The sequence below is a fragment of the Toxotes jaculatrix genome, chromosome 21 (genome assembly GCF_017976425.1).
Source record: "Toxotes jaculatrix isolate fToxJac2 chromosome 21, fToxJac2.pri, whole genome shotgun sequence".
Taxonomy (NCBI): domain Eukaryota; kingdom Metazoa; phylum Chordata; class Actinopteri; family Toxotidae; genus Toxotes; species Toxotes jaculatrix.
This window is the reverse complement of record NC_054414.1, coordinates 6873286-6895697: the sequence shown is the minus strand read 5'-3', so window position 1 is coordinate 6895697 and position 22412 is coordinate 6873286. Positions and strand designations below refer to the sequence as shown.

The window sequence follows — 22412 nt, the reverse complement described above, 5'->3', positions numbered from 1 at the left end:
AGTCCTACTTTAGTATGACCTCAAAATGTCATAAAAAACGTCATAGTATAGGAAGGCGTTTTTTTCGGCCAAAAAAAGTCAAAATTTTTTTTGACCTCAAAATGTCATAAAAAACGTCATAGTAACGTAAGGCATCAAAATCGGCCAAAAAAAGTCATACTTTAGTATGACCTCAAAATGTCATAAAAAACGTCATAGTATAGTAAGGCGTTTTTTTCGGCCAAAAAATGTCATACTTTAGTATGACCTCAAAATGTCATAAAAAACGTCATAGTATAGTAAGGCGTTTTTTCCGGCCAAAAAAAGTCAAAATTTTTTTTGACCTCAAAATGTCATAAAAAACGTCATAGTATAGTAAGGCGTTTTTTTCAGCCAAAAAAAGCCAAAATTTTTTTTGACCTCAAAATGTCATAAAAAACGTCATAGTATAGTAAGGCGTTTTTTTCGGCCAAAAAAAGTCATACTTTAGTATGACCTCAAAATGTCATAAAAAACGTCATAGTATAGTAAGGCGTTTTTTTCGACCAAAAAAAGTCATACTTTAGTATGACCTCAAAATGTCATAAAAAACGTCATAGTATAGTAAGGCGTTTTTTCGGCCAAAAAAAGTCATACTTTAGTATGACCTCAAAATGTCATAAAAAACGTCATAGTATAGTAAGGCGTTTTTTTCGACCAAAAAAAGTCATACTTTAGTATGACCTCAAAATGTCATAAAAAACGTCATAGTATAGTAAGGCGTTTTTTTCGGCCAAAAAAAGTCATACTTTAGTATGACTTCAAAATGTCATAAAAAATGTCATAGTATAGTAAGGCGTTTTTTTCGGCCAAAAAAAGTCATACTTTAGTATGACCTCAAAATGTCAGAAAAAACATCATAGTATAGTAAGGCCTTTTTTTCGGGCAAAAAAAGTCAAAATTTTTTTTGACCTCAAAATGTCATAAAAAACGTCATAGTATAGTAAGGCGTTTTTTTCGGCCAAAAAAAGTCAAAATTTTTTTTGACCTCAAAATGTCATAAAAAACGTCATAGTATAGTAAGGCGTTTTTTTTGGCCAAAAAAAGTCATACTTTAGTATGACCTCAAAATGTCATAAAAAACGTCATAGTATAGTAAGGCGTTTTTTTCGGCCAAAAAAAGTCAAAAAATTTTTTGACCTCAAAATGTCATAAAAAACGTCATAGTATAGTAAGGCGTTTTTTTCGGCCAAAAAAAGTCAAAATTTTTTTTGACTTCAAAATGTCATAAAAAACGTCATAGTATAGTAAGGCGTTTTTTTCGGCCAAAAAAAGTCATACTTTAGTATGACCTCAAAATGTCATAAAAAACGTCATAGTATAGTAAGGCGTTTTTTTCGACCAAAAAAAGTCATACTTTAGTATGACCTCAAAATGTCATAAAAAACGTCATAGTATAGTAAGGCGTTTTTTCCGGCCAAAAAAAGTCAAAATTTTTTTTGACCTCAAAATGTCATAAAAAACGTCATACTATAGTAAGGCGTTTTTTTCGGCCAAAAAAGTCATACTTTAGTATGACCTCAAAATGTCATAAAAAACGTCATAGTATAGTAAGGCGTTTTTTTCAGCCAAAAAAAGTCATACTTTAGTATGACCTCAAAATGTCATAAAAAACATCATAGTATAGTAAGGCGTTTTTTTCGGCCAAAAAAAGTCAAATTTTTTTTTGACCTCAAAATGTCATAAAAAACGTCATAGTATAGTAAGGCGTTTTTTTCGGCCAAAAAAAGTCAAAAAATTTTTTGACCTCAAAATGTCATAAAAAACGTCATAGTATAGTAAGGCGTTTTTTCCGGCCAAAAAAAGTCAAAATTTTTTTTGACCTCAAAATGTCATAAAAAACGTCATAGTATAGTAAGGCGTTTTTTTCGGCCAAAAAAAGTCATACTTTAGTATGACCTCAAAATGTCATAAAAAACGTCATAGTATAGTAAGGTGTTTTTTTCAGCCAAAAAAAGTCATACTTTAGTATGACCTCAAAATGTAATCAAAAACATCATAGTATAGTAAGGCGTTTTTTTCGGCCAAAAAAAGTCAAAATTTTTTTTGACCTCAAAATGTCATAAAAAACGTCATAGTATAGTAAGGCGTTTTTTTCGGCCAAAAAAAGTCAAAAATTTTTTTGACCTCAAAATGTCATAAAAAACGTCATAGTATAGTAAGGCCTGTTTTTCGGCCAAGAAAAGTCAAAATTTTTTTTGACCTCAAAATGTCATAAAAAACGTCATAGTATAGTAAGGCCTTTTTTTCGGCCAAAAAAAGTCAAAATTTTTTTTGACCTCAAAATGTCATAAAAAACGTCATAGTATAGTAAGGCATCAAAATCGGCAAAAAAAAGTCAAAAATTTTTTTGGCCTCAAAATGTCATAAAAAACGTCATAGTATAGTAAAGCATCAAAATCGGCAAAAAAAAGTCAAAAATTTTTTTGGCCTCAAAATGTCATAAAAATCGTCATAGTATAGTAAGGCATCAAAATCGGCCAAAAAGAGTCAAAAAATTTTTTGGCCTCAAAATGTCATAAAAAACGTCATAGTATAGTAAGGCATCAAAATCGGCCAAAAAAAGTCAAATTTGTTTTTGGCCTCAAAATGTCATAAAAAACGTCATAGTATAGTAAGGCATCAAAATCGGCCAAAAAAAGTCAAAAATTTTTTTGGCCTCAAAATGTCATAAAAAACGTCATAGTATAGTAAGGCATCAAAATCGGCCAAAAGAAGTCATACTTTAGTATGACCTCAAAATGTCATAAAAAACGTCATAGTATAGTAAGGCGTTTTTTTCGTCCAAAAAAAGTCATACTTTAGTATGACCTCAAAATGTCATAAAAAACGTCATAGTATAGTAAGGCCTTTTTTTCGACCAAAAAAAGTCAAATTTTTTTTTGACCTCAAAATGTCATAAAAACGTCATAGTATAGTAAGGCGTTTTTTTCGACCAAAAAAAGTCATACTTTAGTATGACCTCAAAATGTCATAAAAAACGTCATAGTATAGTAAGGCGTTTTTTTCGGCCAAAAAAAGTCATACTTTAGTATGACCTCAAAATGTCATAAAAAACGTCATAGTATAGTAAGGCGTTTTTTTCGACCAAAAAAAGTCATACTTTAGTATGACCTCAAAATGTCATAAAAAACGTCATAGTATAGTAAGGCGTTTTTTTCGGCCAAAAAAAGTCATACTTTAGTATGACCTCAAAATGTCATAAAAAATGTCATAGTATAGTAAGGCGTTTTTTTCGGCCAAAAAAAGTCATACTTTAGTATGACCTCAAAATGTCAGAAAAAACATCATAGTATAGTAAGGCCTTTTTTTCGGGCAAAAAAAGTCAAAATTTTTTTTGACCTCAAAATGTCATAAAAAACGTCATAGTATAGTAAGGCGTTTTTTTCGGCCAAAAAAAGTCAAAATTTTTTTTGACCTCAAAATGTCATAAAAAACGTCATAGTATAGTAAGGCGTTTTTTTTGGCCAAAAAAAGTCATACTTTAGTATGACCTCAAAATGTCATAAAAAACGTCATAGTATAGTAAGGCGTTTTTTTCGGCCAAAAAAAGTCAAAAAATTTTTTGACCTCAAAATGTCATAAAAAACGTCATAGTATAGTAAGGCGTTTTTTTCGGCCAAAAAAAGTCAAAATTTTTTTTGACTTCAAAATGTCATAAAAAACGTCATAGTATAGTAAGGCGTTTTTTTCGGCCAAAAAAAGTCATACTTTAGTATGACCTCAAAATGTCATAAAAAACGTCATAGTATAGTAAGGCGTTTTTTTCGACCAAAAAAAGTCATACTTTAGTATGACCTCAAAATGTCATAAAAAACGTCATAGTATAGTAAGGCGTTTTTTCCGGCCAAAAAAAGTCAAAATTTTTTTTGACCTCAAAATGTCATAAAAAACGTCATAGTATAGTAAGGCGTTTTTTTCGGCCAAAAAAGTCATACTTTAGTATGACCTCAAAATGTCATAAAAAACGTCATAGTATAGTAAGGCGTTTTTTTCAGCCAAAAAAAGTCATACTTTAGTATGACCTCAAAATGTCATAAAAAACATCATAGTATAGTAAGGCGTTTTTTTCGGCCAAAAAAAGTCAAATTTTTTTTTGACCTCAAAATGTCATAAAAAACATCATAGTATAGTAAGGCGTTTTTTTCGGCCAAAAAAAGTCATACTTTAGTATGACCTCAAAATGTCATAAAAAACGTCATAGTATAGTAAGGCGTTTTTTTCGGCCAAAAAAAGTCATACTTTAGTATGACCTCAAAATGTCATAAAAAACGTCATAGTATAGTAAGGCGTTTTTTTCGGCCAAAAAAAGTCATACTTTAGTATGACCTCAAAATGTCATAAAAAACGTCATAGTATAGTAAGGCCTTTTTTTCGGCCAAAAAAAGTCAAAATTTTTTTTGACCTCAAAATGTCATAAAAAACGTCATAGTATAGTAAGGCGTTTTTTTCGGCCAAAAAAAGTCATACTTTAGTATGACCTCAAAATGTCATAAAAAACGTCGTAGTATAATAAGGCCTTTTTTTCGGCCAAAAAAAGTCAAAAATTTTTTTGACCTCAAAATGTCATAAAAAACGTCATAGTATAGTAAGGCGTTTTTTTCGGCCAAAAAAAGTCAAAAATTTTTTTGGCCTCAAAATGTCATACAAAACGTCATTGTATAGTAAGGCATCAAAATCGGCCAAAAAGAGTCAAAAATTTTTTTGGCCTCAAAATGTCATAAAAAACGTCATAGTATAGTAAGGCATCAAAATCGGCCAAAAAAAGTCAAATTTGTTTTTGGCCTCAAAATGTCATAAAAAACGTCATAGTATAGTAAGGCATCAAAATCGGCCAAAAAAAGTCAAAAAATTTTTTGGCCTCAAAATGTCATAAAAAACGTCATAGTATAGTAAGGCATCAAAATCGGCCAAAAAGAGTCAAAAATTTTTTTGGCCTCAAAATGTCATAAAAAACGTCATAGTATAGTAAGGCATCAAAATCGGCCAAAAAAAGTCATACTCTAGTATGACCTCAAAATGTCATAAAAATCGTCATAGTACAGTAAGGCATCAAAATCGGCCAGAAAAAGTCAAATTTGTTTTTGGCCTCAAAATGTCATAAAAAACGTCATAGTATAGTAAGGCATCAAAATCGGCCAAAAAAAGTCAAAAAATTTTTTGACCTCAAAATGTCATAAAAAACGTCATAGTATAGTAAGGCATCAAAATCGTCCAAAAAGTCATACTTTAGTATGACCTCAAAATGTCATAAAAAATGTCATAGTATAGTAAGGCATCAAAATCGGCCAAAAAAAGTCATACTCTAGTATGACCTCAAAATGTCATAAAAAACGTCATAGTATAGTAAGGCATCAAAATCGGCCAAACGAAGTCAAAATTTTTTTTGACCTCAAAATGTCATAAAAAACGTCATAGTATAGTAAGGCATCAAAATCGTCCAAAAGAAGTCATAATTTAGTATGACCTCAAAATGTCATAAAAAACATCATAGTATAGTAAGACATCAAAATCGGCCAAAAAGAGTCAAAATTTTTTTTTGCCTCAAAATGTCATAAAAAACGTCATAGTATATTAAGGCATCAAAATCGGCCCAAAAAAGTCATACTCTAGTATGACCTCAAAATGTCATAAAAAACGTCATAGTACAGTAAGGCATCAAAATCGGCCAGAAAAAGTCATACTTTAGTATGACCTCAAAATGTCATAAAAAACGTCATAGTATAGTTAGGCATCAAAATCGGCCAAAAAAAGTCATACTTTAGTATGACCTCAAAATGTCATAAAAAACGTCATAGTATAGTAAGGCGTTTTTTTCGGCCAAAAAAAGTCATACTTTAGTATGACCTCAAAATGTCATAAAAAACGTCATAGTATAGTAAGGCATCAAAATCGGCCAAAAGAAGTCAAAATTTTTTTTGGCCTCAAAATGTCATAAAAAACGTCATAGTATAGTATAGTAAGGCATCAAAATCGGCCAAAAAAGGTCATACTTTAGTATGACCTCAAAATGTCATAAAAAACGTCATAGTATAGTAAGGCATCAAAATCGGCGAAAAAAAGTCATACTTTAGTATGACCTCAAAATGTCATAAAAAAACGTCATAGTATAGTAAGGCATCAAAATCGGCCAAGAAAAGTCAAAATTTTTTTGGGCCTCAAAATGTCATAAAAAACGTCATAGTATAGTAAGGCATCAAAATCGGCCAGAAAAAGTCATACTTTAGTATGACCTCAAAATGTCATAAAAAACATCATAGTATAGTAAGGCATCAAAATCGGCCAAAAAAAGTCATACTTTAGTATGACCTCAAAATGTCATAAAAAACGCCATAGTATAGTAAGGCATCAAAATCGGCCAAAAAGAGTCAAAATTTTTTTGGGCCTCAAAATGTCATAAAAAACGTCATAGTATAGTAAGGCATCAAAATCGGCCAGAAAAAGTCATACTTTAGTATGACCTCAAAATGTCATAAAAAACGTCATAGTATACTAAGGCATCAAAATCGGCCAAAAAAAATCATACTTTAATATGACCTCAAAATGTCATAAAAAACCTCATAGTATAGTAAGGCATCAAAATCGGCCAAAAAAAGTCAAAAATTTTTTTGGCCTCAAAATGTTAGAAAAAATGTCAGCCGTTTCTGTCTCAGCTTCTCCTTCAAAATAGGAATCTACAGCAGCCCCATTATTATAAACATCAGCCCTGTGGATAGGCAGCTTGAGGCTTCAGAGCAGGACACTTCAGTCATCCCCGATGACTGGAGCAGGAAGAGGAGAGCACATGCAGCAGACATCAGAGATCCCATCACCATCACTATGATGGGCTTGTGGAGGTAGGCCCAACTCAGGGCCACAGCAGGGCCTGAGTGAGGACACAGGCTTTGACTCCCAGAGTCATTCGAAAATTAAGTTTCTCCATTTTCTTCCATGGTTCCTTCACAGAACACTTCGTGTTACTGCTTTGTTTCTCCCCCTAGAACCTTTAACACATTAATAATAGAAACACCCGTCACTGAACATCTACAGCTCCCCAGCTTCCTCCCTTACTTCGGTCTTGAGGTGTCCCATTTGCTGCTGAAATCACTTTTGAATGCAGCCGCCTCCCCACAGTCACATGAAGGAGCTATATCATCTGTATGATCAACCAGCGTGTCTGGATGATGCATCTCTTATTCTCCTGCCCAGCAACCCGTGAACCCACTGTAATTCCAGATGGCCCACCACACCCACACAGCAGAGGGAGGGTTTGGATGAATAGACGGACCCAGCCCACCTGTTGACAACAATCTCATCACCACTGATTGGCTGGCCACTGAATGTCCAGAGCAGGGAACATTCAGGTGTCTCTGTCTGACAGCTGCATCTACCATGAGCAAACACAAAAGGTGAATGAAGGGTTCATCTTTAGTATTTGTAAAACAAGGTGAAATAAGGCAGAATTACAATTGTTTTCAGTGTCAGTGTTATCAGTCATTTATTTTTCATTGATTTATCAAAATGGCTCATTACAAGTTTTGACAGCTAAAGGTAACACCGTTAAACGTTTATCTGCAGATTATTCTCTCAATTAGCTGATTATTTGAAACATCAGAAAAAAGTTTAAAAATCCTCCTCAATGTCCCAGTATCTGTGGTCACTTCATTACATTTTCCTTGCACCTTAAGGCAAGGATGTAATTCGACCGTAATTCAATTCCACCTTAACTAAGTTAATGAGAAAGTAAAGTTACACGTGTATATTTGAATATTTTTGAGATACTTAATCTTTTCATGTTAAACATTTTAATACAAATGTCAACTGGCTTACCTCTGGCTTCCTCTACATACAGTTGTTCACCCAGCTAGAATAATGAACATAATGAAGTGAGGTGTTCTGTGTCACTCATTTTACTTTTCCTTTCCTAATATTTTTTCTGTCTCCTTAGAACACATTTGCCACCCATACAATCGTCTTGCCTTCCTGCCTGAGGTCTTCTCAGTTTACTTTCTCACCTCTGAGGCACCGTTTGTGCTGCTGAAACATCTGAGAGGTAGGTTCACTCCACACAACACGAACACACACAAATATACAGCATAACTGTAGCTAAAGCAAAGGTGGAAAAAGACCTTATTCTAGTGTTAGGAAAACAGATTTAAAGGAAAGTTTCACTAACGCTAAACATGAACACATTATCTGGTAGCTTTTATCAGTTTATCTGCAGATTATTTTCTCAGCTGATTATTTGAAACATCAGAAAAGTAGGGAAAAGTTTTAAAAAAAAATGCTCCTTAGTGTCCCTGAACCAAAGCTGACATCTACAACTACAGAATTTTTTTTGCATTTTTGCTTGAAAAATTCAAGTTACTCGATTGTGAAAATAGTTGTAAACTAATCTGCTGTTTGACTAACAGCTGCAGTTCTATGTGATAAATGATTTACACAATTATTCAATTATCATTGTCGTTAACATGTAATAAATGTATTAATCATGTGTCTCCACAGTGGATCACTCCCATCATGGAGCGTCTGAGAGGAGCTGGAGCATTGCTTGGAGGTTTGAAGTTTCTTCTAGTCTCACTAAGATGTCTCTTCCTGAGGAAAGTCTGACTAAAACAATAGGAGTCATAAAGACTATTAGGTAAGCACCATATAGACCTTTTATAGGCCTTTAATATGACATCACAGGAAAGGGCTGCGTTCCATTTCACTTGTTTGGTTTCAGGACAAGGTCATTGCTAATGATGGCTCTCTGCTCCTCAGAGCCATCATTAGCAATATTAGAAATGTCTATTGTTACAAAACATTTAGAAAACACAACAGTCAAAGATAATTTCAGGTAACATTTATAATCTGCATCATCCAGGCAAAAGAACAAACAGACTGAATATATTGAGTGTTCTCTGAGCAATCTGGTCCTGTTACTGTGTCAAATGTCCATGTTTGAGAGGGTAATGTGCAAAAGCTGCACTGCTGAGACTCATTTCACTTTAGGCACCTTTCTTTTTACTTTGGACTCAGTCTTTCCAGCTTTCTTTGTCAATTTGCTCTGAGATTTTGTTCCTTTCTTCACTGCTGCAGGTTTGGGTGCTTTCTCCAGCTGCTTCTTTTTCAGCGGCTTCTGTGAGAAACAGAGGAAATGAGTGTCTGCAGTATACCTCATTAAAAACCAGGGTTTTTAAATCTAGCAGCCGTGAGCAGTACTGACCTCCAGTTTGGGCTTTTTGTTTGGTGTTTCCATGGGAACCAGCTGTGGGATTTCTTCCTCCTCTTCCCCCACCTCCTCTCCCTTCCCCTCTGCAGTGGTATCTGTTTGTTTTGCATCCTCACTCTGTTTTTTCTTTCCCTTCTTTGTGGCTGCTCCTCCCTGAAATTCACAAACACACTTGCAGGTTATTTTACTCATTCCAATAAAACTGGCTCTAACACAAGACGAAGATCTGAGGACAAACTTGTCACCTTTTTCTTGGGAGTCTGCTCATCTGCCTCCTCCATCACGCTGAGGTTGCTGAGGTCTGAGGTGTAGATGGGCAGGGCCACTGATGTTTGACTTTTTAAATGGATGAGCTTCATCACTGGTCCTTTCTGCAAACAGCAACAACAGAATAAACATTTGTGGGGGATCATATGATGCAGCATTATCTATTTAACAATCTGACAGAGCCGATCCCTGACTGGATGCAATGAACCAGCATCTCTTAAGGAACTCTGTGAAACATCAATTCTAGGATGCAGTGAAGTATAAAAGGACATTTGGGGAAGCTGTGCAGGGAATTTCATTTCTATAGGGCTCAGTTCATTACTGATCCTGAATTGAATTTGTCCAGCTGGCTGAACCTGCCCTAATGAAAACACAAGACAACTCTCCGGGTGAACAGACTCACCATTCGTAATTTGGCCACCACTGTTTGGACGGCAGCCTCGATGTTGTCTGTCACCTCATCCGCAGTCATGTTGGAGTGGGCGACACGAGCCATACTACAACACAGGACCACAACGCAAGATAATACAGAGTTAAATTGTGAAGTTTTAAAATGACACTGTGCACAGAACTTGTACTTAGATCATATTCATATGTGACATGAGCTTGACATTAAATATTGTGTATCAAAGTTGTAGAGACGGGCTCCATGGGAAGAGGAGGTCCATCTGGATTTACGTTGAGTCTCTATGGCACCAGCGTGACCCGTATCAAACACTGAACAGAATCGACAGGGTTGTTGTGAGGTGCTATTGATTCTACTGCAATACAACTTATAATTAAACATTTTTCAAAACCCAAACACTTGTTTGCCTCCTTGTCAAAGCAACAGTGAGATTAAATGTTCACCTACATGGTTTCACAGTGAGATGAATAAAACTGTTTTAGTTTGTTGGGAACACAAAGACAAAGTCTCACCAGCAGCAGCCCTTGTTGGTAACCTTCAGGCTGGTGCCCTGGACGACTCTCTGGATGTCTCGGGCCAGGTGTTTGCTCTGCAGGTTCACAGACAGCGGCTCTCTGGTACCAACATAAACAGGATAAAAACATAAGCAACAACAAAAACAACCCAATACAAACACACTAACAGACTCATCCTTCCACGCTGCACAACAGTTTAATTTGTTAAAGGGGGGGAGGGTGGGGTATTGAAGTATTTTTACTTTCATTCAACTTTCTATTTTATTTTTATTTTCATTTATTTATAATCAATTTAAGTAGACATATAAAAACAGATTTTAAGAAATTTTCATAGAACCTAGCAGCATGGTAAGCAGGAATTCACGCTTTAAAATGACTTTTATTGCTCGACTTATCTTACTTAAACTGAGGGGTGATTATAATCACCTTTTCACTATTTATCAGTCATTAACTGCAGAGTTAAGTTGCAGAGCAGAGTTTAATTGTAACTTATTTTCTGTATGTGCTCAGCTCCAGCAATACTCAGGTATTATGAAAACAAAGAACAGTTCTTACTTTTTCCTCTGGTAGAAATGTTTTCCGAGGTGTGAGGGCAGCAGGCGGCGGACGCGGTCGTCGGAGAGGAAGAAGTCAAAGTTCCCGAGCAGACGGCGCTTGGCTTCATACGGTTTGTACTCTGTCTTCAGGACTTTGTAGGGGATGATCTGCCAAAAGATACAGACACACATCATAATTATGTTCGAAGTTAACAGGTTTTAATGTAAACCAAAAGGCTTGTTAGCTGGTAAAACACTAGAAGTGGTTTGTAAGACTTGACAAACTTTGCTATGATGACTATATGACTGACTGTACTCCATTATCCATTTATGTACAGTATATATGTTCGTTTCTCTATTGCTATTCATGGAAGAATGATCAAATCAATCAGAGGACTCTGGCTGTACCTCAGATATGTTTTTGACACCCTTTTCCTCCAGTAGCCTCTTGTAAAACCTCTGGGTCTGCTCTGAAGTCATGTTGGGCTCATCTCTGGTGAAGAGGCAGACCTCGTCTGTGTCGGGCCGCTGGCCATGGGGCAAAGGACTGAGGGCGGAAAACAAACCATCAGGATCACTGCTGATGTGAGAAAATAATGGCTGCACAGTAATAACATGTCAGGGGTGCTCCTGAGTGTGCGACTCACATGCGGATGGTCTGTGCCTCTTTGGGGATCTTCCACAGGGTGAACAGCAGGCAGATCTGCTGAGTGTCGTCCAGTAACAGAGAGTCACGAGTGGACTTGGTTTTTAGGAAAGCCTGCAGAGCCTGGACAGCCTTTTTCACCTGACAGAGACAAACATTTTCCACCGTTATAAAAGACGGGTCAGTCTATTCTTATTGGGTCACTGTGAATTAGCTTTGTGGCTAAACAAGTCACCAAGCAAACGAGGCTAATGCTAATGCTAACTAGCTTATGGCTGTTGTCGCTTCACAGCGATATAATTTATCACAGTCATTTAAACGTCTATTAAGCGCTGTGCTTTTTCAAAATAAAAAGTTTAACTACACGGCAACAAAAACGTTTTTTTTTTTTTTTTTTACCTGAGTCCGGTCCAACACAACTTCTGTGTTGTCAGCCATGCTGTCTGCTTCACGTGTGAACCACAGCCACGCATGCGCTGTGGGTGTGCTACGTCACAATACAAAACAAACTTTATTTGTACTGAACATCTGGACACTGCCAGAGAAGGAAAAGATAGCGGTCAGTGATTTGAGCTACCGGTTGCTGCAACAGAGCACAGAGAGTGGCTGTTACCAAACGAATTCAGTTTTGCAAGTGAGATTAAAGAAGAACACTTTAAAATTTTACACAACTTATATCCAACAAATCTATATTTCTTATTTCATCTTATTTCAAACGTTTAATGTTGAGAGCAAATGTAATATTTGCAATGTACCAGAATCTTTAAGGCACATACTACTAAAACTTATTGGTATACTTTGAGTTACTTTTGGTCCTAAATGAAAGATTCTATAATTTTATTAATGAGTGTAATATACTTATTGATACTTATTGAAAAGAAAACAAATACACCTTTCCATTGCAGCTTGATCATTTATTTTCAGTTTAGATTATGTAACAGCGGTGTGTGTGTCTGTGTGTTTGTGTTTATCCTTGGTTCATCAGAGTAGTATGTGAGCTCAATCCAATTAAACCATCTCATGTGGAGAGAGACCAAACTAAAAAATTTTGGTACAGCAATCCTTAAAACCAAATAAAATGTCCATTGGATTTTTAATCCCACTCTTAAAAAGGGAGATGTACTATGCAAATTATAATTACAGGCTAACTCTGCTCTTTTCCAGGATATGAAATCATTCTGTAGTTTCTGTTTCTCTTCCCCAAACTCAGTTACACTGCATCCATCTCCATTCTAAAAACAAATGGCGTGGCCAGCTGACAGTGCAGTTAGCCGTGGGAGCACAGAAGGGGGACATGTAGCTACATTAGTGGCATAGCTGAGCTCTCAATATGAGAAAGCTGACACACTTGGGCTTGGTCTCTCGTTTCGTATTGTTCATCACAAAAACTGATTCAGTCTTGTTTTCTTCATTTGACGAAATTTTGTTCTCCTTCTTCACTCCTTGTTGTCGTTGTTCATCTCTTCAGCATAGTTGTGTGTAAAGAGAGAGTAGCTGTTTGGGTCGGCTCTAGCAGCGTTTCTCCTCTGGTAACGAGTGGAAGAACTCCATGCATGCTGCCACTGTTGCATTTAGTCTTTTTCTGGCACCAGCTTCAGCACTTTGCCAATGGCGATAGTTTTGCCTGGAGGAGTAGCGTATGAAGAGAACAGAGGGATGAGACGTCTGTGAATTTCTTTATTCCTTAAGAAAGACACATGTATTCCAGTATCTCTGCAGTGACATTTATGTCCTTTGTCTCCTTATAAACCAGCTGTGAAAATTCTTTGAGGGGGTCCTTCAAAAATACTTCAGAGAAACGCACTCGAACTGTCTCACAAGCACACCCACGATGTCCTTACCTTCATCTCGCAGTGTGAATCGTCCCATCTGAGGGAAGTCTTTGAAGGTCTCTAAGCAGATGATTCCTGCTGCCCGGAGCCTGGCGATACACACCTGGTCCTGCTTCACAAAGCGTGGTCGTGTTTTGCTTTTCTCTCCCGTTTTCTTGTCCACCAGACAGATTAAGGCCTGTGGTCAGGATTTAAAGAGTTTAACTACAGTCCAGTCCAGGAGGCGTTCAAGAACTTCTGGCTACACTTCAAACAACAAATAGAATGTTTCAGCGACAGCTTGGAAAGTAAAGAAGTTCACTTACTGTGATTTGCACTTCTTCAATGCAGGTGTGGATGTGAAGCACTGCATTGTAACCAGGACAAATGATTGATTTGTGCTCAATGATGACAATCTGAAATGAAAGGAACAATCGAGAAACGTGTGACGAAGTCACGATCAGTTTATTTGACATACTTCTAAATACAGTGTTCTAACAGTGCAGGATATTTTGTGAACTAAATTTAATAATCACTCTGTATTTGCATATTCTCTCTATTCAAAATCAAGCTCCCACATTAAAACTTTCCTATGACCACATGCTGGTGAAATTTGTCTGATAAATCAATTAGTAAGTGCCAGGTGCCTGATTCTCGATCTTTGTTCCAGCTGGCTTCTGTTCACTTGCTCTAAACACGAGACAATAAATCAAATCACAACAATGCTCTGCATCAAACAGGCTGCTGACTGAAGAGGCTGTGTATAAGCATCTGGCCTTAAAATGGAACGGTCTGCACAGCCATCCTGCCCACAGAGACCCTGCTTGGACAGACCCTGACCCCTACCATTTGTAGCCGTTGCTATGCCAACCTGCAAAAAAAGATGCAACCATTTTTGGAGAGCGGCAGACAGAGCGGTGGTAGAAGATTAAACACAGGAGAATTTTTTTTAGTTGAGTTTATCTGTTGGCATCGAATGGAATAAACGAGAGCTCGTTAAGCCTGTAGCTTGGTTATGACTCAACAGTGAATAACAAAACACCAGCACGCAGCGACTTCGGTCATCTGCTTTTTACCTGTGCGTCAAAGGTGCGCCCGGAGTGGCAGAGGTTGTCAGGGCTACAGAGGATAAAACCAGGCAGGATTTCTTCCTCCTCGATGCCCTTCAGCCTCAACTTGAGATTCTCCCCTGGACCTGCATCGTCTGTTTCCACATCATCACTCAGCAGGCTCAGGACCTCCACTGTGTGCTGCAACACACACACACAAAGCTATGTGTAAATGTTTTAAATAAACCCATAACTGCTGCACTGTAACAGGATACATGGCTGATGTTGGAAGTGAAACCGAATCCTTTTGGTTTCAGCACATTTAATGTAAGAATGAGGCCTCGAAGTTATTTCTATAGGTCCCATGTGATACAGAGCAAAGTCATACAGAGGAGATCTCACCCTGTTTGGCATCATGACCAGCTGCTGGGCTTTACTGATGGAACCAGACTCCAGCTTCCCAAGGATAACTGTGCCCATATCCTGCAAACACACACACGTGTTGGCAAAAATCATCTAGATTTCCAGTAACCTCCAGTATACTGATAAACTCGTGAATGTAATTTTTCATTGTTGCTGCATCAGACTATTGCTCAGTGTATTTGTGTCTTCTGACTTTTAAACTGATCTGTGTTACATTTACCCAGCAACAGCTATTCGATTGGTTAAAAAAAGACACTGAGTAAATTAGCACTTGGCACTCCCGAAAATCATTGAAAGTCTGTGAATACATCCTGGCTCAGAAAACTCCCTCACATAATTGCAAGAACACAGAAACTTGGAAGAGAATCCACTACAATCCTCTCCTGAAAAAAAATAAACATTTTGAGAAGTGGCCTTTTTCTCTTTCTAGCTCACAGTTAGCTGAGAAAATCAATACAACAGTAAGCTTTTGTCATAACTGTAAGATTGCCAGGCAACCAGGAGAGGCTAGAGGAAATCATCCAGCACATAAACCCTCTTAAAAACACAAAGCTTTTCTTTTTGCACCGTGTTGTTGTTGGTTTTTTTTTTTTTTTTTTTTTTTTTTGTAAAGATTAAACAGATGAGATTTAGCGTGTTGGTTTAGATTTAGCTTTAGAGGTGCTGGTCGGTGGATTTTGGTACCTGTGGACAGCTGCTCTTTGTGCTAAGCTAACCAGATGCTGGCTTCACATTTAGTGTACAGACATTAGAGTTGTATCAGTCTTCTAATCAAACTCTCAGGGAGGGAGCGAGCCAGCACTTCCTTTTGCAACACAGTCATGTACACTGGCTGTTAATTCTGAAATCATTCAATTAAAGATTTTAATTTTATTTTCAGTTATTACCACCTTATCATTCTCTTTTTAACTATGTTAATTCAAAATGCCTTAGAGTTGTTATATCACATTATATCATACTATATTATATTAGTCTCTACTAATGCATTGCAAAACATGATTTGCTTCCGCTGGCAGTGTAAATATAACTCAATGAGCCTGACAGTCACGATTTTCAGTCTCCAACAAAATAATCAGGGTAATTATTTTATTCTCTGTGGCCGTGCTGAGAGCTTGCTGTACAATATGGAAGTCTTGGCAAGGCAGCCATTATTATGCAGCACCCATTTAACTGCACCATAATCCCCTTACATCAGGACAACACCAGTTGGGACTACTTAGTCATATAACAGCTTCATAAGGCTCTTATGCAATCACAGCGAGAGACAAGTATTTAAACAACACAAAGACAAGATGATGAAGAGTAAAGATGACATATGAAGAAAGGAAGGAGCCAGTGATTAATGTAGGGACAACTGAGAGATGTCCAAAATAACTCGATTCCACCAACACTTACAGTACACGTCGAACTGCTTCCCACATCTAAACAGAGACGAATGCCAAGAAGTTGAATTATCTTCAAGAGGAATGACTGTGTAGAGACTGCAATGTGCGTTTGTGTGTGTCTAAGCATGTTTGTGTGCTCATGGAAAATCACCAAAGAGGAAGGAAAATGACAAACTGGAGAGGGAACAAAGAAGATTTTGGCAAAGCAAACAAAAACCAGAAGAAATTTAACACCCACTAATCTGTCGAGGACAGCGCAGCGGAGGAGACAAGTTCTGACAGATTGTTGTTTTTCCTCTCTTGACATTGAGAATCAAAGCCCTGCAGCTGCTCACCTTGTACTTGTCTACGATAGGTAGTCTGACCGGTCCATCGCTGGATCTGGTGAAATTTGGCAAACTGTCCAGGTGGGCAATAAATGGCAAACCCCTGGTAAAGACAAAAAAATAAAAAATAAATTAAGACTGTCCATCGCCAGAGTTTTAAAAATTCCACTTGTTCATATTTCCTTTCTGTTGTCAAAAATGTCTTCATGTGTGCACCTAACTGTGTCTTCTGGTCTACCACGGGGGATTTGTGACAGCATGACTTTTATTTCAAGCGTACTCGGGCAGATTTTGTTTTAATTAAATTTCTGGTCTGAGGATAAAGTCTGAAGGAGCACAAAATAGCAGCCAGCATGCAGCATGCAGCCAGCATTAGGAAAATTCCCGACTCCACACAAACAAATGCATCAACTCAGACAAAAAAAAAACCAACTCATAAATAATTTAAAAATATAACCAGAGAAGACAGAGAGAACAAATCTCTTAAATCCTTTTCCGTCAGACCACAGACCTGCGTTCACCAGCAAAGTTTTAAATGTGTACAACATAAAGACAGTCGAATTTACCATAATGTGCACATGTCAACAAGCTTTATCCCCGACTCCCTAATTACAATTGGTAAAAAAAAAACATCACTAAAATGTCTTTCATGAATATTTATGTAAAAGATGCGGTAGTTTTTCTGTTCTCTGAGCAAATGCTTTTCATTTTTGGGAAAACAAATCCTCTTCATACTCTATGACATGAAGTCCATCATGTCCTGGGTTGAAATATGTTACATAAACTACATAAAAACACTCCTGCAAACACAGCAGTTACACACATTGTTAACATTGAACAAAGTATCACTGCCCAGATAAATGGAATGTGTTTCACTCTTAGTGGCTTAAGCAATCTGGCAAATAAAAAAAATCAGTAAGTGGTAAATACCTGTACAGCATCTAAATCTGTATCTTTAATGTACTAGCACTGAAGAGCATTCACACAGCTGACTTACGTGTACCAGGGGCATTCAGGTACAGGGTCCTTGAGGTTGGCACCTGTGAGTCCGGAGCAAGGCATAAAGTGGATGTCCTTTTTGGGGTTGAAGCCCACCTTCTTCAGAAATGGCACCAGTTTCTCCTTGCACTCCTCATACCTGTGTGAAGTTAGATGGCATTAACATCACTGATTTGTTGCAGAAAACATAAGTCATTTAAAAGCAACAGGTGAGATTTGACCAATACCAATATTCTAATACTGGTATTGGTCAGAGCTGCCACTGACACAGTGTTAAGGCCGACATGAACACAAATCTGTTCACCTTTCTAGGCTCCAGTTGACGGTGGGGTCATCCATCTTGTTAATCAGGACAATGAGATGCTTGACTCCTGCTGTTTTAGCCAGCATGGCGTGTTCCCGTGTCTGTCCACCCTTCTCAAAGCCGGTCTCAAACTCCCCCTTTCTGGCAGAAATCACCTGATACAAACCAAAGAGGCAGACAGAAATAGTTCCACTGTTTAGTGACAAACATCTGGAGGAAGCGCTGTCTTCTTTAAATAAATCCTGTCAGCTTATTGGGTTTGTTTATACATTTTTTCATTTACAAATAAACGTCCACAATGTACATAAAAAAAATGTTTGACTTCATGTGTCAGAACAGGATTTAATGTGTGTGTATCTGAGGTTTGGGCTAGTTAGCGTTGTGGTTGGCTCTATATCTGTCTCACCAAGACTGCCAGGTCAGCTTGTGACGCTCCGCCAATCATGTTGGGGACAAAGCTCTTGTGTCCGGGGGCATCAAGGATGGTGAAATGTTTTTTCTCAGTCTCAAAGTAAGCTCTCCCAACCTCCACTGTCTTCCCCTTGTCTCTCTCCTCCTGGTTTGTGTCCAGAGCCCACGACAGGTACCTGCAGCAAACAAAACATTATGTTTTATTAAACTATAAGATGAGGATTTAAAGTCACTGTGGCAAACAAACCTATGGTGATCCCAACTAGCCTTTTCCATATTTGCTTGAAATGATTTTTATCTAATTTCACAGTGATTAGCTTCTCAACGACTTGGAAAAAGAATGTAAAATAATAAAATGCAATAGGTAGCTTCATCAACATATATAAAGCAGAGTGCTGTAATTCATTCACATGTATTAAAGATAAACATGAGGAGGAAGAAAATGTAAAAAATGTAAAAAATTAAAGGCATGTTGTTTTAGACTAAAGAAAGCAAAGCCATCATGAAACCCAGCTCCATGAAAGAAAACACACAAGCCACCAGTTGTTATGGAGAACAATTCCTTTGCTGTTATACACGTCTGAATCTCAGAGACAATCCAAGTCTTTCTCACCATGTCTCCCTGTTCTTTTCTTTCGCTTCTCTTTCATATTTTTCCAGGGTTCGCTTGTCCACCATTCCAGTTAAGTACCTAACAAAGAGAAGAAACAATAAAGGGAAACTTGGCAAAACAGGCAGCCATGCAAGTGACATCATATTTATTTTGTCTGGGGCATTATTAGCAAAACTGAAACTGAAAAACACTGTTGTGCAAGAGGTAACCTGTTGTACTGTAGCTGACAGCCACAGTGGCGTTACTCTTCTGAATACCATAAGATTACACAACACCGTGCTCATACATACAATATGGTTTTCTGACAAAAATAAACACTGAATATTTGTTTTTAATTTCCTCGGTCTGAATGTAGTTTCAGTTTTCTACTCAGGGAACGCATTTCATGCAACATAATACTACACTTAAAAGAAATTTTAGCACTTCATATGGCCGTTAGGAGTCTCTAAACGCTGTGATCAGCCAGCCAAACATAAAGAATGGATTACTCACATGATCTGTCCTCCAATAGTTGATTTGCCGGCATCTGACACATAAACACGAGAAGAAATCGTTTAAGGTGAATAAAACTTTGTGTAATCTTCCTCAGATAAAATAATATACAAGCACATACACATGAGACGCACCCACGTGACCGATGAAGACCACGTTAACATGTTCTTTCTTGGGGGCATCTGGCGGTCCCGGGGCCACTTTGGGTATGTTCATCTCCTCATCTTCCTCCTCCATCATCTCCTCATCCTCCTTCCTCGCGGCGCCTTCCTCACATTCTCCTCCTGCCCCCAGGTCCTCCTGCCCTCCACCTCCTCCACCTCCCCCAGGCTCCTCCTTCTGCTCCCACGTCTCCTCCTCTGTGGTCATGTCTGCCTCCGTGCCTCCATTCTCCACCGGAGCTGGAACCAGACATATTTACCACACCTACAGACCTGTTGTTTCTCTGCAAAGTCTGGATGCCATAGGCAACTCACAGCTTGGAAGGAGGAGGAACATAACATACTTTTTGGCTGGAATGAAAACTTGCAGACAGACCATGAGTGAATGTTGACTGATTCTAAGTCCTGGTCTTCATTCAAGCTGTGATATTTCTGCCAGTTTTCTTTCTCCTTTTTACCACACTTAAATCGCTTTACCACATTTGCACAAAAATTTGGAATGAGATCCCTTCATACATACTTCTAACACATACAGAGACTTACAGAAACTTAAAACAGAGAACTGCACTGAGTCAAGTCGCCTCTTTCATCTGTATTTCCTGTACCATTATCACTAACATGCTTCATTTGAGAAATTATGTTTTTGTGTTTTATTACTGGTAACTTTTTAATATGATTGTAAATCTGCCATGTGCAAAGTTAGGCTGAAGAAATAACATGATGACATAATTTTTTACCGTTTAAATGAAATAAACTGTAACTTCCCTCTTTGCTTCCCAACCCTAAGGTCAACTGTTGATTGTGATCCAGCATGGCTGCAAAAATAATGTCAGTGGTATTTGATTTCCAGGTGCACCAGCTAAACTACTACTGCAGCTGTGCCTTGAATCTGCAAATGTAATGTGCGTCATATAATAGCAAAGGTAAATTAATTTAACCAAACAAAAAATCTAGATAGAGTTACAAGGATTAAATCTGTTGTCTCCTAGTCTTGTACACCTGTCCACAATGTTCTGCTGAGCAAACTAATTAAAAAACAAAAAAACAAAAAACAAAACAAAACACTGAAATCTGCCGAGCCCTGCAGAAGAAGCTTTTTTCCCATGGCAACACACAAATAAGCCTCCCATTTCCGTAACTAAGAAATTATGCAGCCCAGCAGCCATGTACAATGCCTATTTTCTTCTCATGCCTTGTCATTCACAATCAGCCTGTGAGAAATTGCTACTGGCAACTCAGAAAGCCATTTGTGCCCCGACTTTGTCGACAGCCTCATCATGCTGTAATTATAATTTGTCTTTCAGACATGTTCAGAGAAATTTGAAAGGGCGAGTAACACAACAAACACCACTATGAATATGTCTACAGGAAACGTGAAAAGGAAAGATCTCACCAGACCACACTCGGTGTCTGCCTCTTGTATACACTATATCTGATCACTTTGTTTTGTTGCACTCTGTCACCCACTGTAATACAGCTCCAGTGATCAGCCTCTCTATTTCAAAACAAAAAGACCACCAGTTATCTGCAGAAGCACACAGCAGCACAGGGCAGGCCAAAAAAATGTGAATGAACCTGACTGAAACTAGTCAGCACTGAATGGCTAGTAACCAGACGAGTAACCAAACACAGAAACTGCTCTCACACACAGCAGACCAGGGCCTTGGACATGCAGCACTTGACACATATCACAGTGTGTGCCAATGGGATGTCTATTTCGAGCATGGACAAGTGAGGTTGCATCATATTATACGTAGGCCTATGCACATGGGTTCACCAATGTCAGCAATCTAAATATGGTTCAGTAAGTTACACCAGCAGCAGAGAATCAAAAGTAAGAGTCCAGGCTTTCCTAGTTTGCACGAGGTGCAGTCTAAGATTTCAAATCTGGCCACAGTTACATTTACACCTGAGCCTTTATTATTAACCACACTGTCATGTGGTAAAAACCTGCCTGACAGCCAGATTTGTAATTTAATAACCTGAACATGCAGTGCCTGGGATATACTGTGTATTCATACCGGCTGGTTCTGCCACCTCCATGCTGGCAACTGGATCAGGGGCACCTTTGAGAACAGAAGAGAAAACAAAGCATGTCAAAACTTTCATAAACATTTATTACACAAGGGTGGTCATGTTTCACTTTTTGCTGTGACAGCCACTGCGTTATAAATCAGCTGTTCCGCTATTATAACACATGACTAACACTCAAGCCGACTTGTTGATTAGTTAGTGGAAATCCAATAACTGTGGCAGTGGCTGAACTGAGCACAGCTAGTTGCAGACAGGAAGGCTAACTTAGCCTTGATTAGCAGGCAAGCTAGCAAGTTAAGCTAACTTCCAGCCAGCTGTCTGGAATTCACCTACCGTCTGAAGCCGGCATGTCCACGGCGCTGGTTTGAAGGAAGCTCGGCACAAACACCGGGGCGTTAATGTTGGGGACAAACGGCTTGGCGTTGACGTTGAGGGCGGCGAAGGCGGTCGGGAGCCCCGCCGCTGCAGCCGGGGCCTCGGCATCCTCCTCCAGCTCCCACGAATCCGGGGCTGTGTCTCTCGGGTCCATCGCTCCTTTCTCCGGAGTTGACAAGCTTTCCACTACCGGCAAAGGCAGCTGATTTTTGTGGTTCAGTAGAAACGCGTTTAGTTGCTGGTGTGTTTTAGACTCTTAGCAGCACGTTTGCTGAAGTCCCCATTGCTTTGTTAAAACCTTGCTTTGGCAAGCATATGGATCCCGTAGCCGACGAGAAGTAGTGTACAGCCGCTGCACGTCCTGCACACACCGCTAGAGGCCAGCACCGGACCGCTGCTTACTGTAACGTTACAAACCTGCTCACCACTAACTTTACATCTTACTAAA

General features: G+C 38.3%; 2 protein-coding genes and 1 non-coding gene across 4 annotated transcripts; all 3 read right to left on the bottom strand.

The window, feature by feature from the left end:
- Positions 1 to 8827: 8827 nt before the first annotated feature.
- Positions 8828 to 12063, bottom strand: rsl1d1 (ribosomal L1 domain containing 1). Of its 2 annotated transcripts, none has more exons than XM_041029622.1 (9): positions 11981 to 12063; positions 11583 to 11722; positions 11344 to 11482; positions 10955 to 11103; positions 10397 to 10498; positions 9882 to 9975; positions 9457 to 9582; positions 9206 to 9364; positions 8828 to 9118 (listed from the first exon to the last, which is right to left on the bottom strand). In XM_041029622.1, exons 1-9 carry the CDS (start codon positions 12017 to 12019, stop codon positions 8978 to 8980), a joined length of 1089 nt encoding a protein of 362 aa, XP_040885556.1. In that variant the 5' UTR covers positions 12020 to 12063; the 3' UTR covers positions 8828 to 8977. The 2 variants fall into 2 exon arrangements, with proteins under 2 accessions (XP_040885556.1, XP_040885557.1); XM_041029623.1 differs by having other exon boundaries at positions 8828 to 9115.
- LOC121175807 lies at positions 10098 to 10228 on the bottom strand. The gene has a single exon (XR_005892792.1). It is a non-coding gene; the product is annotated as a small nucleolar RNA SNORA55 (small nucleolar RNA).
- A 417-nt stretch (positions 12064 to 12480) lies between the features above and the next one.
- gspt1 (G1 to S phase transition 1) lies at positions 12481 to 22323 on the bottom strand. The gene is made up of 14 exons (XM_041067335.1): positions 21923 to 22323; positions 21577 to 21621; positions 19529 to 19795; positions 19395 to 19428; positions 18903 to 18980; positions 18285 to 18465; positions 17879 to 18033; positions 17573 to 17713; positions 16585 to 16678; positions 14844 to 14924; positions 14469 to 14642; positions 13719 to 13808; positions 13423 to 13591; positions 12481 to 13205 (listed from the first exon to the last, which is right to left on the bottom strand). Exons 1-14 carry the CDS (start codon positions 22116 to 22118, stop codon positions 13153 to 13155), a joined length of 1758 nt encoding a protein of 585 aa, XP_040923269.1. The 5' UTR covers positions 22119 to 22323; the 3' UTR covers positions 12481 to 13152.
- Between the last annotated feature and the right edge of the window lie 89 nt (positions 22324 to 22412).

Coding starts and splice junctions, on each gene's coding strand:
- rsl1d1 (XM_041029622.1), bottom strand. CDS start 12,019: ATGGCTGACAACACAGAAGTTGTGTTGGACCGGACTCAG. Junction 11,723..11,980: donor TTGTGTTGGACCGGACTCAG/GTAAAAAAAAAA, acceptor TGTCTCTGTCAG/GTGAAAAAGGCTGTCCAGGC. Junction 9,119..9,205: donor ACAAAAAGCCCAAACTGGAG/GTCAGTACTGCT, acceptor TGTTTCTCACAG/AAGCCGCTGAAAAAGAAGCA.
- gspt1 (XM_041067335.1), bottom strand. CDS start 22,118: ATGGACCCGAGAGACACAGCCCCGGATTCGTGGGAGCTGGAGGAGGAT. Junction 18,034..18,284: donor AAGCTGACCTGGCAGTCTTG/GTGAGACAGATA, acceptor GGTTTGTATCAG/GTGATTTCTGCCAGAAAGGG. Junction 16,679..17,572: donor CCTGAATGCCCCTGGTACAC/GTAAGTCAGCTG, acceptor TGTCTTTACCAG/GGGTTTGCCATTTATTGCCC.